The following is a 17,597-nucleotide window of genomic DNA, read 5'->3' on the forward strand; positions in this document are numbered from 1 at the left end:
CTGAAAATCATCCATACAATGGGTTAAAAGTAAACAAATATATACTCCCCTCTGCTCAGCTGCCGGGACTCAGGGGCGTCCAGCCTGTCTTCTCCCTGCACTGCTCTGAATCTGTTTCAGCAGGCGAGGATTTAAAATCCCCGCCTACTGAAAGGGCTGTATCTGATTGGCTGATCACTCAGCCAATCACAGGTAGCGCTGGGCCGTTCATTGAATTCATAGGAGCCCCAGTTACGGGGGAAAATATCCCCCTGTAGTGACAATAGTCACTGTAGAGATGATCTGGGTCTACTAGGACCCTGTGACAGCTGTGGCAGGGGATTCTTTACACCCCGCGGGGAGTCCCCTTGTCACTGAACACTGTGGGGAATATTGACATGCACCACCGATGGTGCACGCATGTCATATGTTTTACAGGTGTGCGCGTTTACACGCCTGTAAAACACAGACATGTGAACACACCATAGGGAACCGATGGTTCTCATAGATGTGTGGTTTTGTGCGCACTTATGTACGCACACGCTAGTCTGAAAGCACCCTAAAGGGAAGCTGTCAGCACGTCTGGGACCACCAGTTTACCGTCATACAGCTGGGTTTATTAGAACAATAGAATATACAGGTGTGAAGCCGGCGCACCCCCTTACACACGAATTCATAAAGCTCTGTATAAGAAAGCGCAGCCTGCAGTGACTTCCGGTCCGGTAGGCCACCACAGCACACGTGTAACATGGCGCACCACGGATGGCATGTGCTGCTATATTACGAGTTGAACAGCGCCCCTTCTTGTACTGTGAGCAGAGTGTAAGCTGTAATCTTACTGTCTCTTGCCAATTATTGCCGTTTCTGTATCCGATCATCAAGTCCTTTCTTCTCTTTTCAGAATTTATCCTTTTTCCTCAACCCGCCGGCTGCGAGATGGGCGCAGCTCTCTGAGGTGCTGACCTGCCAGTTTTCTTCTGTAACTAAGAGGGGACTTCATGCAGAGCAGCTAACTATGCTTGAAGAGAAACTGTTAGGTAAGAGAAGTGGATTCTGATGGAATCGTCACGCAGAAGAGCACTTTTTTTTATTCCAAAAAAGTTGAATCTTTTCCATGATAAATCTTAATTTTTATACATTTTTGGCCTTTTTTCATGCAAAAATATTCTCAAAGCAAAAAACTTCTTTCCTTTTTTTATTTGGTTGGAGGGGGGGGTGGGGTCTCCGTATAAAATATATCACATTTCTTCTTAGAAGTGGTGTACAGAGTTCACATAGGAACAGCAACATGTTAAGCTGGCAGAAGCTCTTTGCAAGGAAGTTCAGCAATGATTTCAAGTAAGGAGGCAAAACACTTTAACCCCTTAAGGACCAAGCGCGGTAAATATTTGACGCTTGATCCTGGGCTTTAATCCCTGACGATAGCAAAAATACGGCAGGGATTTAAGCCCCTGCTTCTGCAATCAAGCAGGAGCAGGTTGGGTTGTCAGATGTTAGTCACAGCTGAGAACCTGAAGGAGAAGGGAGAAGCGGTTTTTAGCCCCTTCTGCCTTCTCCTTTCCAAGTACACAGCACTCAACGAGCGATATGTACTGAAGAATAAAAGTGGAAGTGTTTCTTCCACTACGCAAGTCGGCAGTCAAGTAACCGCCGGGATTCCTTGACACAGGAGAGCTACAGGGTCCTAAGAGACCCAGATCAGCTCTACCAGTGACTAATGTAACAACAGGGGATGCTTTCCCTGTAACTGGGGCTTCTATGGATGCCCCAGCTACAGTAGGAAAGTGTCAAATTAAAAAACATGTGAATGTTCCCCAGGGTACCTATATGACGTCATGGGGGACATAGATGGTAAAAAAAAATAGTTGCATAAATAAGTAAAAAAAATTACAGAATAAAATAACAATATGTACTGTATATACTCGAGTACTAGCCGACCTGAGTATAAGCCAAGTTAATAAGTTACCACAAAAAAATGGTAAAACTTATTGACTCGAGTAGAAGCCTAGCTATACTCGAGTGTATACTAGGTAAAGAAAAAACGCAAGACGCCTACTGGGAGGTGAGTATTGCGGGTTTTTCTGTTGTTCGTTTTTTGTTTTTTTTTACCTCACTCGAGTATATGCCGAGGGGGGCTTTTTCAGCATAAAAAAATGTGCTAAAAAACTAGGCTTATACTCGACTGTATATGGTACATAAAAAGAAAAAAAGCCAACGCCAGCCAAAACTGCGCCGTATGCGGCCTGTAATCTGAAAGCATACATATTATATATCAAAACCTCCAAAGCAAAATGGTCCTTAAGGTACAAAACAGCCTGGTCCTTAAGGGGTTAATTAAGTAGATTAGTTTAACATCACCCATCGCACTGAAATCACCCCCACCTCCTCCAGGTAAAAAGTATGGGTACTATTTATATATCTAAATGATACTGAATACAGAATGAAATCTAGAACAAGTCGGTGGAATACATCGCTGTATTCTTTGACTATAAGCAAGAAAATGTTCTGCTAAAAAGTTCCAAAACAAAAATGTCCTGATAACTTTTATTCTGCGGGTCATTGCGAGTACTGCAATACCAAATTTGTACAGTTGTGGGTTTTTTTGTTTTTGCTTTACTACTTTTATTTTTTTGCAAAGATATTTAATTTGTGTTAATGATTTTCTGCCGCATCTTCTGACCGCGATAACTGTTTTAGCTTTCTATGTAATCAGCCAAACAAATCAGCAGGCAGCAGCTCTCCAAGTAACCCCTTAACACAGGGAGGGAGACAATCAGGGCTAATGATGCACGCTCACCAAAGATGTTGACCAGCCATTCATCAAATGTCCACTTCAACAACCATATAGAGCAGCATTAAGGGTGCATAAAATCCTCAAGGCATATCCTTAAAATACGATATTTCCTTTATTTAATCCATGTAGCAAGGATACGACTGCTAACCTTTTTTTTTTTAAGAATAACATTTTTTTAAACTAATTTTTTAATTTATTTTAGTCCCCCTGGGGGACCACAACATGCGATGCTTGGGTCACTCCTGCAGTATGATGTAATGCTATGGTATTACACTATACCACGATCTGACAGGCACGGTTTGATAGGCAATCTGCAATGACAGAGTCTTTCAGTCCTAAAGGAGCAGACGATTCTAAGCTACTTTATGCCTGTGGTTTATGACCCTCTTTTCTTTTTTTCTTGGGCTACTAAAATAATCTTATCTCTGCAAAGAAATATGCAAAATAATAAAAAAAAAAAACGATATGTGCCCCATGATAAGACCCTATAAGATCTATAAGGCCTCATGTCCACAGCCATGGCGGACTCTTCCAGTGGAATATCACAGTGGAGTCCAACACTGCGCCCCACAAAGACCCCATACTCACCCCTCCATATCCGCCGCGCAAGTCCCGTCCGGCGCGTCATGCGCAGTCCAGCAGAAGTATCGCGTAACGGACGGCTTCCATTGACTACACTGGTTTTTCTGCTGCAATTAGAACGCAATTTCTTTCACGCTGCAGAATCCGTTCGTGGGCAGTAGGCCTAAGAGCCCCAGTTACAGGGGAAAAAACCCTAAGTTGACATTAGTCACTGACAAAGCTGAGTTGGGTGTGCGAACACCCAACTGCATTGCCATACTGGTGATCACCTGCGATCATGTGATTGTCAGGTCCACCTCAGACCGGCACTTCCTCTATTCACTATGAATTGCTCATTGAGTACCATGTAGGTTGGAACAGAGAAGACAGAAGTGATTGTAAGCCACTTCTGTCCTCTCCTCCGGGTTCTTGACGGTCTCTGACATCTGAGCGCTCCATCTGCTGCTGCTAAACTGCAGAAGCTTTAAACTGGCACCGTATATTTATAATCGCAGGTTTAAAGCCCAGGACCAGCGCTTTATATTTACTGCCTTGGTCCTTAATGAGTTAGAGGTTGTCAGAGTTGTATTTTTTCAGTACAGCTATAGCATGACTAACTGGTATATACTCACCTCCACCCACCCCCGTGTTTCACACCCCTGCTTTGGGTCTCCCCTCTGACGTCAGGCTTGCAGGCTGCCTCAGCAATCAGTAACTGAGCTCTGACATTGGCTGCAGCGCCCGTGACGTTCCGTCAATTAGAGTGGCGGTGCAGGACATAACAGGGAGATGTGAGAATATGTTGGTTAGTTATAGCATGGGGAAGGGGATTTTACTGATAGAATACAACTTGACAACCCCTTTAGTGGTCTGTGCAATGTGAGAGCAACTTCTGTGCAGAATGTTCCAAGGTGGGGGAATAGATGTATCTTGGTCTAGCTTTGTGGCCATCGAAAGCTTGTTCAAGCGGAAACACTTCTTGCAACGGGGCCCCCTTGTGGCAGTGTCTGCCCCTATCCCACTGTAGTTTATGGTAAAATGCACTGAATTTTGCTGTATTTCCACACTGATGAGTGCTTACCAACACATCAGTCACCCAAAGTCAAAAGGGGGCTAATATATTGTATAATTCACTGATTGGCTATCATTACCATAATCCCCTTTGGGTGCCATTAGCACATAAAAGCCATGTGCTGCACCCCTACCTGGCCTTATGGCAAACACGCAGTAGTTTCTGTACAGTTCTTGGCTGCACTCCATACACCGCTACATGTATGGACACTATTACGTCTGTGGTGATTCTACACATTAATTACAGCACTATTTTTTGTACCCCTGGATTTGCAGGTCCAAACATGAGCAGCACAGAGGACTTCATCCCGTGGAGCCGATTCTGCAAGGTAGAGTAGAAGCATTGTAAACTACTTAGAAGATGTCTTTTACAGGTCATTTTTGTAGAACTAGACCAGCGCAGCAGCGTCACAGCGCCATCGCGATTGAATGGTAAGCCGATTTCAGGACAGAATTCTGTATTGGGGAAGGGGGTTATTTTTTGTCTTGTTCATTGGGGGACACAGCCGAAGACCATGGGGTATAGATAGGTTTTTATCCCCGATCTTCCAGAAGCACGGGATTCAGGGAATACGGGGAGGCAGGACTCCAACAAGGAGGGCAAACGGAAAAGCGTTAACCATTCTGTTGCCTGCCCTAACCTCAGAATAAAAGGAGGCCCGTACAAGCTGTCACTTGAACATGACCCGACAGCAACAGTGCCCCCCATTTCCAGAGCACTCCCATGCTCATTAAAGGCAGGCGAGTACAGGGGCGTGTACTGCTGGGACTGGAGAGAACCTTGTTTCTCGCTCGTGTCATTGGGGTACACAGCAAAGACCGTGGGATATAGCTTCTGCCACTAGGAGGCGACACTAAGCACAAAAAAGTTAGCTCCGCCCTCTGGCTATATCCCTCCTGCCGACAGCAGGCTAATCAGTTTTTAGCTTAGTGTCTCGTAGGAGGACGGTCGTGCCCGTTAGGGCTGCTTTAAGGGCCAGGGTTAGACGGAGAGGCAGGACGCTCCCCATCAAACCTGAACGGAGAGGAGGGCGAACAACCTCGGGTTTGTCCAGGTTGCTTCTTGCCCGGCCCGCCTCAGAAGAAAAGGTGGCACATCCGGATCATATATATCTGCATGTGGCCCGCCAGCGAGAGCCCCCCATGTTTGGTGCAGAGGTCCGCATCCCCTTCCCATGGGCAGGCGATGTTATAGGGGTAGGCTGCTGGAACTGGGGAGCCGCTTTTTCTTCCAGTAAGCACGCAGGAGGTAAGTATGCGCTTGCGACATCCCCCCCCCCCCCTCTCCCTCCCCCTTCCTGGCTCTCCCAGTATGTCGCTTTTTTGCACGCGTACCTTGTGGGCTGCGGCGAGCCAGAGGGATTGGCGCAGGCGGACAGACTCCTTTTCGTCGGGAGTAGTATACGCTATGCATGGCTGCGGCAGCGGAGGGCATTATTTGCTGGGGCATTCCTGCATTCGGCTCCCCTTGCAGGCGGGGTGGGGGTGGGCAGGTGAGTTCACCGTGGAGGTATGGGCTCACCTGATATTCAGGGCGCTGGTTCCAGGCACAAGCCGGCGGGGGGGGGGGGGGGGCGTGGCCTCGCGGGCATGGTACTTCAGGGCAACAGCTTTCAGTATGCCCTGGTCTTCTGGCTCCCTGCAGGGGCTCCCAGCAGGAGTTATTGCGATGTGGGGGCTCAATAGAGAGGGCTGCACTGCAGCCCCGGGCGCGGCAACGCCGGAATCGGAGGGTGTGGCCTCGCCGTGTGGCCACACACCCACATGATGCGAGGGGTGTGGCCACGCCCTCAATGACTCCGTGCAGGGGGCGTGGCCTCATCGGCAATGCACGCCGCCCTGCCCCTCCCCCTTCCTCCCTCAGCACAGGTGAAGGGGGATGACATCAGAGAAGCAGCCTATTGGGGACAGCGCGCCAGGGCTTAAAAACAGCCCTGCTGCTTCACTCCTTGCTGCCCTTTTTTGCTCAGCTTATACGCTGTACAGCGGCTCCCCGGACCTCTTCGGACCTCGGCAAGGACCTAGGTAAGCTCTGCCTGGCGGCTAGCTCCCCTCTTTCGCTGCGTATCCCTCCTGCCGGCGGTTGGCATAGCAGAGGATAGCTCGCAGTTTTCTTTGCCCGGTGAAATCCCAGCACCATGTCTGACCCCAGAGCCCTGGACGCTGGACCAGGGACAGCAAGAGTAACGCACTTTGCTTGCTCGCGCTGTAACCTAAAGTTCGCATGCGGACAGGCTGAGCCCTTTTGTAGAGATTGTCCCCCTGCGAAACAGGCGGCTGTGCAGGGCACCCATCCCCCCCATTCAGCCCCCAGCTGTGGCCGAGCCGGAGTGGGCCCGCTCCTTGTCACTGGTGGTGTCTGACCTCTCTCGGGCATCTGGCGCAATTTTGGAAAGATTAGCGCAGAACGCCTCCAGTCCGCGCGAGGAGCGCGGCCGTAGACGAAAACGGGTCAGGCCTTCGGACTCCCGGCGGCCCTCCCGGTCACCATCCTCCTCGTCACTTTTGCGCTCTTCTGGTACTAGGTCACGGCGCCTGTTGGCAGAAGATGGTTCTGACGAGGAATGGTCTGAATCCTCCTCAGGCTCTGTCGTGGAGGAGGATCAGGTCCCAAAATTTTCGACAATGGTGGAGAGCTTAGTGGTTGCGGTGCGTGACACTTTTCAGCTCACGGAACAGGAACCACAGGCATCTGGGATATCGTTTTCTTTCAGGCAGCCTAGACGCTCTACAAAAACCTTTCCTCCTCATAAGGACTTTGACAAGGTCCTATCTAAGGAGTGGAAGGCACCAAATAAGCGTCTTTCCAAGATGGGTTACTTGGACGGGAAATACCCCTTCCCACAGGACTTAGTGGAGAAGTGGTCGGTCCCACCGCTAGTGGATCCACCCATTTCGCGCCTGGCTAAGCATACCGTGCTACCCACGGCAGAGTCCTCCTCCCTCAGCGATCCCAAGGATCGAGGAGTCGAGGCCTTGGCAAAGACCGTTTTTGAGGCGGCAGGGTCAGCTCAGACGTTTTCGTTCCTATCGCCGGATGAGTCCTCATAGGGTAGAGAGAGAGGGTCCACAGGAGCGGGAACAAAGGAAGGTTCCTTCCTTTAAACCAAGCTCCTCTTGGCGGGGGCCCCTGCCCTCAAAGGGTACCGAGGGCAAGCCCCCCGCATGAGGGACTGCCCCCACCTGTTTCGGACAAGGTGGGGGGGATGGCGTCTCCAATTCAGCCAGGCCTGGTCGTCTCAGGTCACAGATACCTGGGTACAGCAGGTCGTGTCCCGGGGCTACGCGATGGAGTTCCACTCACAACCGCATGACCGCTTCTTTCGGTCCAGAACCCCAAAAAAGGACGGCTCCGTCCGTCCGGTTCTGGACCTAAAGAAGCTGATGGTATCGTCTTTCGAGGCAATTCCTTCTGCCCTGTTCCACTCCCGCCCCTTGCAGTGGGCGATACTCTCAAGGTGGGACAGGTTAGCGCGATCCCTCGAGGGGAAGATAAGGTTTCCACCAGGAGTTCAGCTGTCACTCCAGTGGTGGTTGGACTCGCCACGCATCCAGCAGGGCAGGTCGTTCCTGCCCCTGCAGTGGTAGGTGCTGGCTACAGTCGCCAGCATGACGGGCTGGGGGTGCAGCAATTCCTTTCTTTCCTCGGATGCTCAGGAGGATCAGGAAGGGCTACCAATGATTCTCATAGCCCAGAGTGGCCACGAAGAACGCGGAACTCTGAGCTCATGGACATGTTAGCAGATGCGCCCTGGCGATTACCCCTACGAAAGCATCTACTCTCTCAGGGGAACCATTAGCGGAAGTACTGTGGCGCTTGCTGTCCTGGAAGGTCGCTTTCCTGTTGGCGGTTACCTCCCTTCGTAGGGTTTCGGAGATTGCGGCGCTGTCGGCAAAACCACCCTTTACGGTTTTTTCACCAGGATAGGGTGGTGTTGCGACCGGTGCTGTCTTTTTTCTAAATTTTATCAAATACATACGTTCGCGTCAGCCAACGCTTCGCTGGGTCGAAAGGTTTTACAGACGGCTGTAAACTGACCGCATGCGCTTATGATTTATTTGTACCCACCCTCGTGGACAGCTGTGGGACGTCCCACGGTCTTTGCTGTGTACCGCAATGACACGAGCGAGAAAAGAGGATTTTTTACTCACCGTAAAATCCCTTTCTCGTCTCGTCATTGGGGGACACAGCACCCACCCCTCTTTCTTTCTATGACACGGTTGGTGGTCCTGGTCGGACTCCGGATTCTGTAAGTCGCACATGGTGCTGCGTGTTTTTCATTACAGTGAAATTTTTTGTTAACGTGTCATATGACTAACTATTGTTGTCTCTCTGTTCCTGCATGGCTATTCCAACTGCTGGCATGACAAACTGATTAGCCTCTTGTCGGCAGGAGGGATATAGCCAGAGGGCGGAGCTAACTTTTTTGTGCTTATTGTCGCCTCCTAGTGGCAGAAGCTATATCCCACGGTCTTTGCTGTGTCCCCCAATGACGAGACGAGAAAGGGATTTTACGGTGAGTAAAAAATCCTCTTTTTCGGACTGAAATAACTACCGGTATTTGCCCCCATAGCGAGGTAAATATGGGATCTCTACAACCCCAAAATTCCCCAGTTACATTTGTCCCCCAGAGGCTCCACTGCAGGTTCAACAACAACCCTTATCTTCCCCGTGGCTTAAATCTTGGGAGGCAAATACCTCCTCTAAAAGGTCCAGATGCATGACAGTTCTGCAGAAGAATAGACTCAATTTCGCTCCTTTCGGCGCTCCAACTCACAAAGCTCAGATAATAAGAAAACCTCACAGGAACAAAAACAAAGGCCCTCTCTTAAACCCAGACCCTCTTGGCACACTCAACCACAGCCATCAAAGTCCACCTCTACTAAATCTTCTGCATAAAGGGCGGCCCCACATTCATACAAGGTGCGGGGACAACTTTTTCCCTATTCAAGGAGACTTGGCTCGCCCATTTCTCAGGTGCCTGGGTTCAGGAGGTCGTGTCTTCAGGCTACACACAGTTTTCTGCTTCTCCTCCAGATCATTTCTTCAGCTCCAGGATTCTGGGGTCCATTTCAATGCCTCAGACAATGGAAAACCTATCATCTCAAAGCATCATTGTTCTGATTTCTCCTTCTCCATGTTTTGTGGGGTTCTATTCCAATCTTGTCGTGGTACCCAAGAAGTGGCACCGTCAGGCCCATTCTAAACATGAAGAAGTTGAATCAGTATGTGAAAAAGTCCGACATTACAGGACTGAGTCACTGAGATTCGTCATTGCATCCGTAAAACCAGAGGCGTTTCTGTCATCCATATCCCCATCTGTGAAACGCATCAATGTTTTCTTCACCATCCTGTCCAATCACTATCCATTCCCTGATCTTCTATTTAGACTGGCCATGGCCCCCCGAGTCTTTACAAAGGTTCTGGCATCAAGGATGGCTCTCCTCCACTCCAAGGGGATAGTGGCCATTTCCTATCTCAACGACATCATGGTAAAAGTCCTGACCCAGTCAGCCAACCTGGAGAGTCTCCACATCACTCTGGACATCCTGTCCAGGTTCAGATGGATCATCAAGCAACCAAAGTCTGCCCTCATAACCTCTGGACTTTATTGGTCTGTCCTTCGACACAGCTCGGTCCCGTGGACTACTGCCATCAAAGAAACTACTTCTTCTTCAAAAGCAGGTATGCTCGCTGCAAATTCCTGTGACCTTTCATCATTGAATGAGAGTGCTGGGGCTGATGGTTTCTTCCTTCAAGGCAATTAATTTTGGCCAATTTCACGCTCTGCCTCTTCAGTGGATCATTCCATCAAAGTGGGACAAGTCCTTGGATTCTCTTGATCAAAAGATTCAAATACCTCTACAGCTTCAACACTCCCTTAGTTGGTGGCTGGATTCCACACCGATCTATTTAGGATGTTCCTTTCTCACCCTCCGTTGGCAGGAACTCGCCACAGATGCCTCTTTGGCTGGTCGGGAGGATACACTGCGAACTCTTACAGCACAAGGAGACCACACTTCCGAGCAATGTGTTAGAACTTCAGGCTGTTCTCCTGTCATTTCATCACATCTCATCCCAGCTAACAGGTCTAGAAATTCTGAAGTCCTCAGCGGATAAAAAATCCAATAGTCACCATTATTGTTTAAAACAACTCCGTGTGCTCTGCTTATGGAGTTGTTTTAAACAATAAAGATGGCTATTGGATTTTTTATCCGCTGAGGACTTCAGAATTTCTGTTTGATATGCTCCATCGGATGCTGCTCTCCTTGACATTTTTCCAGGATTTACTTAGGATCTTCTAGTCCGGATCCCTCGGTAAGCGTGCATCTGTTTGCTCTTACGCTATTTTTGGGCTTATTGCCATATCTCCCTATTCCTACAAGCCTTAGGGCTTTTTTGGTGTGCTGCAGAGACCCTTCTGCTATTTTTCTAGCTAACAGGTCTCCCAGTTCTGGTCCAAACCGGCAATATGATAGCCATTGCAAACATAAATTATCAAGGTAGAACTCTCAGCACGAAGGTCATGGCAGAAGCAGAAAAAATTTTGATATAGGCCGAAAATCACCTTGCAGCCTTCACAGCAGTCCACATACCAGGTGGTGGACATCTGGATTGCTAACTTCCTCAGCAGAGAGACTGTCAGTCCAGGAGAATGAGAACTATGTCCCAAAGTCTTTTGGGCACTTTGTTGAAAGTGGGGTCAACTGGATGTCCATCTCATGACGTCTAGAATGAATCGCAAGCTCCCAATCTTTGTTTAAAGTTTTCAGGACCCCCAAGCTGAAGCAGTGGATGCACTAGTAATTCCATGGACAGACTTCCAGTTACTATATGTTTTTTCCCCTTTTCCACTAATACCATGACTTCTCAAGAAAATCAAGATGGAACACCTCCCTGTGATTCTCATCACCCCAGATTGGCCCCGCTGTGTGTGGTATGTGAATATCGTTGATTCTCCGTTGCATCTTCCCCTTTGAGAAGATCTTCTCTTACAGGGAGTCCTCTCCCCCTCCCTCTTTGTTTATGCTTAGTTTAATGGCATGGCAGTTGAAGCCGCGGTCTTGAGAGCCCATGGATTTGCAGAATCCATGATGAAGACTAGAAAAAAATCTCATCTCTTTTTTGGAAGAATTTCTTTCTCTGGTGGGAGCAAGGCAACTTCCATCCTATGCGTTTTTTGTTATCCCACCTTCTATCCTACAGAAGGGCCTGCATATGAGCTTGAGCCTTAGCTCCTTAAAGTGTCAAGTATCTGCAATATCCATACTTCTCCAACGCCCTCTGGCCGCAAAATCAGTCGTTCGTACTTTTCTCCAGAGGGTTGCTGCCCCTCGATACCATTCTCTGGCACCACTGGGGGATCTTAATATCATACGGGATGCACTACAGTCTCATCCCTTCGAGCCACTGACTGAAGTTCTAACTCGCCTTTTAGCCTGGAAGGTGGTCTTCTTAGTAGTGGTCTCCATCACCAGCTGGGTATCAGAGCCTTCAGCCTTGTCGGCAAAGCCTCCATTCACTTTCTTTCATCAGAATAAGATTGTCCTGCGACCTCTCTGCTCTTTCCTACCTAAGGTAGTGTTGGCATGCCACTTCAATGAGGACATCGTTCTGCCTTCAGTCTGCCCCAGAGAATGCGCTATTCACAAACTGGATCTAGTGCGAGCCTACTTTCTCAAGTGGCTTCTTTCAGGCGCTCTGATTCTCTGTTTCTGATTCCTGATGGCCCAAGACGTGATCTTGTGGTTTCCAAGGTGGTCATCTCTCGCAGGATTTGTTCATTGGTGGAAGAGGCCTACTGTGCCAAAGGCAGGGTGCTGCCATTCTGTGTTATAGTACATTCTACTCAGGCAGTGATTGCCTCATGGGTGGTATGCAACAGTGATTCCGCTATTCAAGTGTGTAAAGCCGCTACATGGACCTCCTTGCACACATGTTCAAAGTTTTACTGGGTGCATACTTTTGCATCTGCGGGCGCCTCCCTTGGTTGAAGAGTCAGGCTATAAACTACCAGCATGTGTCCTCTTATATTCTACCCTGGAACGTCCCGCGGTCTTCAGCTGTGTCCCCCAATGATTTAGGCAAGAAAACAAGATTGTTGTACTTGCCATAAAATCTCTTTCTCGTCTCGTTCGTTGGGGGACACAGCACCCACCCAGTCTGTTTAGTATTTTCATATGTATTCCTCCTTGTTGAAGTCTTCTCTTTAAAGTTGCGCACGGTGCTACTCTGAGTTACAGTTTTGATAGTTTGGCATATTTTCTTTATATTGACTGTTTTTTGTTTGTTTTTTTGTTACTTTTTTCATATCCTACCCGGTTGCTCCTCCTGCTTTCATACAAACTAGTTAGCTTGGTGCTTGCAGGAGGGTATAGCTAATAGAAAGAGCTAACTCTTTCTGCTTAGTGTCCGCCTCCTAGTGGCAGTAGCTATACTGGCGGTCTTCAGCTGTGTCCCTCAATGAACTAGAGGAGAAAGAGCTTTTACGGTGCGTACAAAAATGTTGTCATTACCTCCAGTTGTTCTTCTCTGTCTGGATTCTGATCCGCCAGTTTCGGGTCTCAGTTTCATCCATCCTTGATGGCTGCAGCGACCTTCTAACTACATAATATGCACTGTATACTGCTCTCTGATTGGCCAGTTCTCATTTTATGAGCAGTGCTGGCCAATCAGAGAGCAAGTATAATGCATTAGTAGCCAAATAGTATCCATGCACTACGAAGATTAGGTAGTCTGAAGATTGCATTAGCCATCTTGGACAGCTGAAAATACGACCTGAACTGGCGGATCAGAGGGAGCGCAGAGATAATCTGCAGGTAATATATCCCTCTCCGGTGTGGGACAGAATTTTGTCCTGAAACTAAAGGGTTGCTTTAAAACCGGAACATAGTATTATGCTGCTTATTATTAACTACCTTTCTGATGTGACATATTAGTGCTTCCAAGGCCAAATGTTAAACTTAACGAGCTTGTCCCACTTCTAGCTATTTTGCAGGAAGCAGACAGCTCTGTACATTGCACAGGCCAAGGTTGGTAATGCAGGCTGAGTCCTATTGAAATGAATGAGAGCTTTGCCTGCAGTACCGATCTGGGCCTCCCTCCCAACTTTCACACATTGCAAGTCAATTTTCTTGTTACACCAGTTAAATGGATGTGTCCAGACTTTTGCCTCACCCTGGTATTAAATCCTTTTGTCTTTAGGAGAATTTAAGCGAGAAGAACTTTCCGTTCTGGCTTTGGATTGAGGGCATTTTAGAGTTAATTAAAAAACACCTGCTTTGTCTGTGGAACGATGGGTGAGTATTAATATGGACGTGACTTACGTGGCTGTCTGAAAAATGATGGCTTAACCTTAAGGATGCTGCCTGGTTTGTTACTTAAGGACGCAATGCTTTTTTAGGATTTTCATCTCCACTTTTCAAAATCCATATCTTCTTTATTCTTCCGTTGTCATGGCCATGTGAGATCTTGTTTCTTGCATAGCAAACTATAGGTTTTACTGGTACCATTATGAGGAACATAGGACTTTTATGATCTTTCATTCCATCTTTTTAGGAGGCGAAATGAACGATAAAAGCATTTTGGCTTCACTTTTTTTGGCTTCTTCTATAGCATTTGCCATGCAGGATAAGGATAGTGTTTAGTGTTGAGCTTATTGTATGGGTTGTTATAGATGTGATGATGCAAAACATCTATTTTGTTTTATTCAATGTTAAAAAAATGTTATATTCCTGTAGGGAGCTTGAACTTGTGATACTATGAAGTACAGATAATACACTGCAATACTTCTGTACTGCAGTGTATTACCTAGTTTATTTGTCAGCACTTGCTTTGAGCCCACTGTTAGAGAGAGGGAGCTCCCTCTGTAATGTCATCAGCTCTCTATCATACAATCACACAGGTCTAACTCTGTACATGCCAGATCCAACTATGATGTGTTCTCTCCGATCCTGCTGTAGCACTGGGACCCCAGATATCATTTACAGCTGGCTCCTAAATTGGAAAAATAAATGTTTTTGCTTTGTCTACAAGCTTGAAAATATTAAATCAGATAATATATCAATCCCTCATGGTGCAGACTATCAGAAAAAAATATACGCAATGCCAGAATGCTGCTTTTTTTCTCGCCATCCTGTATCCAAGGATAATTTGAATGAAGAGCAATCCAAGAGTCGTATGAACCCTAAGATGGTATTACTAAAAACTACGAGTCACCGCACAAAAAATGAGCCCTCACATAACGCGATCAAAAAAGATAAAGCTATGGGGCCAAAAGATGGCGGTGGACAGCTAATTTTTTTTAAAAGGTAGGTGATTTGCTTTAAGCCGCACTACTTACCAAAATTACCATAATCATTCTGACCCACAGAAAAAAGAAGTGCTTTGTGGACATTGTAAATGCGAACACCCACCAAGAATGGCACAGCTGCATTTTTTTTCTCCATTTCTTCCCACTTTTTTTTTAAGTTTTCCATTACATTGTATGAAATGTTAGATGGAACCACAGAAAAATACAACTGTCCGGCTGAAAACAAGCCCTCATGCAGCTCTGTCACTGGAGAAAGAAGAGTTGGGATTGCTTGAAAGTGGGGAGGAAAAAAAGAAACAAGTAAACAAAAAAAGGCCACAGTGGGAAGGGGTTAAACAGATTGGAGGGGGAATTATGTGTTTCCTGTCTGAACCTGGCGTTTGGTTACATTCAACTGTAATGCAGAAAATGTCAGTGCCTAAGACAGAGAGGCACTACAGGTGAAGCTTCACATAGAGCAGCGCTTGGCCTGTCACTTTCCATATGCACATTAAATCTTGGATTACCTTGTTGAATTAACATAGTTCATACAAACATACATAAAGTATGGTGGAGGGCGGTACAATAATGAGTGTCTGGAGGCAGCTGTGAAGCATGGTGGAGGAGCGGTACAATAATGAGTGTCTGCAGGCAGCAGTGAAGCATGGCAGAGAGGGGTACAATAATGAGTGTCTGCAGGCAGCAGTGAAGCGTGGTGGAGAGGTACAATAATGAGTATCTACAAGCAGCAGTGAAGCGTGGTGGAGAGCGGTACAATAATGAGTGTCTGCAGGCAGCAGTGAAGCGTGGTGGAGAGAGGTACAATAATGAGTGTCTGGAGGCAGCAGTGAAACATGGTGGAGAGAGGTACAATAATGAGTATCTACAAGCAGCAGTGAAGCATTGTGGAGAGCGGTACAATAATGAGTGTCTGCAGGCAGCAGTGAAGCTTGGTGGAGAGCGGTACAATAATGAGTGTCTGCAGGCAGCAGTGAAGCATTTGGGAGAGCGGTACTATAACGAGTGTTTGCAGCCAGCAGTGGAGCATGGTGGAGGTTCCCTGTAAGTTAGGGGCTGCATTTCAGCAAATGAATTTGGTCAGGTTTAAAGGGGTTGTCTAGTTGTTAACCATTAATGGCCTATCCCCTGGATGGTTCATCAATAGTAGAATGGCAGGGTCTGTTGCTCCTCTGTGGATCAGCTGGACTGGACCGAAGCACTGCTGCACGGAGCTGATTTCTGCAGGATGTATGCTGCTCTGTTCTCAGTGCAATGGCTAGGCCTGGTACTGCTGACAGAAGGATTGGAGCGAGCCGACATCCGCAGAAGATCTGTACTTAGTTCTCCAAGATGTCTGAAACAACTTGCCTGCCGAGTTCCTTCAAAAACTGTGTGCCTAGAAGAACTGATGCTGAAGGTAGAGGGGGGGCACACCAGATATTGATCTTATCTAAATTTTTTTTTTCACTCCCTCTGCATTTTGTTAATAAAAATAAACTATTGACGCTTCTTTTGAAAGTGTTCTTACTCTGCTGCATTTTTCCACACTTCCCTAAGGCCGCCTGTACACGGGCGGAAATCCCGCCGCGGGATTTCCGCCGCTGAAAGTTTGCATAGGAGTGCATTACAATACGCACTCCTATGCAGACGGCCGCGGTTTGGCCGCGCAAAATCTCGCGCGGCAAACAAACCGCGACATGTCCTATTTTTGTGCGGGGCACGCACTCACCCGGCCGCCGGCTCCGTTCTGCGCATGCGCCGGCTGCGCCGCAGCCGGCACATGAAAGAGCTGGGGCCGCCAGGCGCGGGAGAGTACGTGCTCGTCCCTGCAGGCTCTCGGGTCGGGTCCCGCGGCGAGAATTCTCGCTGCCGGATCCGACCCGCCCGTGTGCAGGCGGCCTAAAACTCTGCAAAGTACTTCTATCCCCATAAAAATAAACATCCCACTAAATAAAGCAGCATCAAATTCATATCCTACTATGGATCATAAAAAGTCTTCGCTTTTCTGAATCCGGCCAGACAGGAGTAACAATTGTCTCACTACTTCTCAGTTTGACAGTTGAATCTGACGAAGCACCCTATTCAAGCTCGAAAGGTGTCAGTCCTGAAAAAAAACAATCCCTCCCCTAGAAGTTGTCGGAGGGATGAAACTTTTTCTGTGTGATTGAAACGCTGATATAAATGATTACAATATCAGAGCAAATGGATCATTTAGTGTGCAGAACTGACCCCTTGTAGGGAGGCTCTAGTACCCTGTTGTACAGCCTCTAGCTTGGATACAAGATGTGATATGGGCAGGCATGGAGGCTCTAGTACCCTGTTGTATCGCCTCTAGCTTGGATACAAGATGTGATACTGGTGGGCATGGAGGCTCTAGTACCCTGTTGTATCGCCTCTAGCTTGGATACAAGATATGATATGGGCAGGCATGGAGGCTCTAGTACCCTGTTGTATCGCCCATAGCTTGGATACAAGATGTGATACAGACTGACATGGAGGCTCTAGCACCCTGTTGTATCACCTCTAGCTTGGATACAAGATGTGATACAGGCAGGCATGGAGGCTCTAATACCCTGTTATACCAACTGTAGCTTGAATGCAAGATGTGATACAGGGGCATGGAGGCTCTAGTACCCTGTTGTACCGTCTCTAGCTTGGATACAAGATGTGATATCGTCGGGCATTTAGGCATACAGATTCCGTATGGTATTGTGCGTCATATCGCTCCACATTTACTGTAACTGAGACTCTAGATCGTACAAACTTGTAGGTTGGCGTCCCAGATGGTCCCATACATGTTCTATTTACAATAAATTTTACGACCGGGCCACCACGGAAGTGTGACAATGTTGTGGGGGCATTCCTGTGACCCCCTTGTGTATGCGGACAAGTATTATCCT

At 47.6% G+C, this 17,597-nt stretch overlaps 1 protein-coding gene across 4 annotated transcripts in view; it reads left to right on the plus strand.

Moving 5' to 3' along the window:
* Nucleotides 1-17,597, plus strand: part of LOC136577273 (signal transducer and activator of transcription 1-alpha/beta-like) — a 102,353-nt gene that overhangs the window by 63,469 nt on the left and 21,287 nt on the right. For all 4 annotated transcript variants that reach the window (XM_066577123.1, XM_066577120.1, XM_066577122.1 and 1 more), the window contains exons 17-19: nucleotides 881-1,016; nucleotides 4,682-4,734; nucleotides 13,611-13,705. In XM_066577123.1, the coding sequence (XP_066433220.1) occupies nucleotides 881-1,016; nucleotides 4,682-4,734; nucleotides 13,611-13,705 (284 nt within the window). The remainder of the gene's footprint in view (nucleotides 1-880; nucleotides 1,017-4,681; nucleotides 4,735-13,610; nucleotides 13,706-17,597) is intronic.

Source organism: Eleutherodactylus coqui, chromosome 8 (genome assembly GCF_035609145.1).
Source record: "Eleutherodactylus coqui strain aEleCoq1 chromosome 8, aEleCoq1.hap1, whole genome shotgun sequence".
Taxonomy (NCBI): Eukaryota; Metazoa; Chordata; class Amphibia; order Anura; family Eleutherodactylidae; genus Eleutherodactylus; species Eleutherodactylus coqui.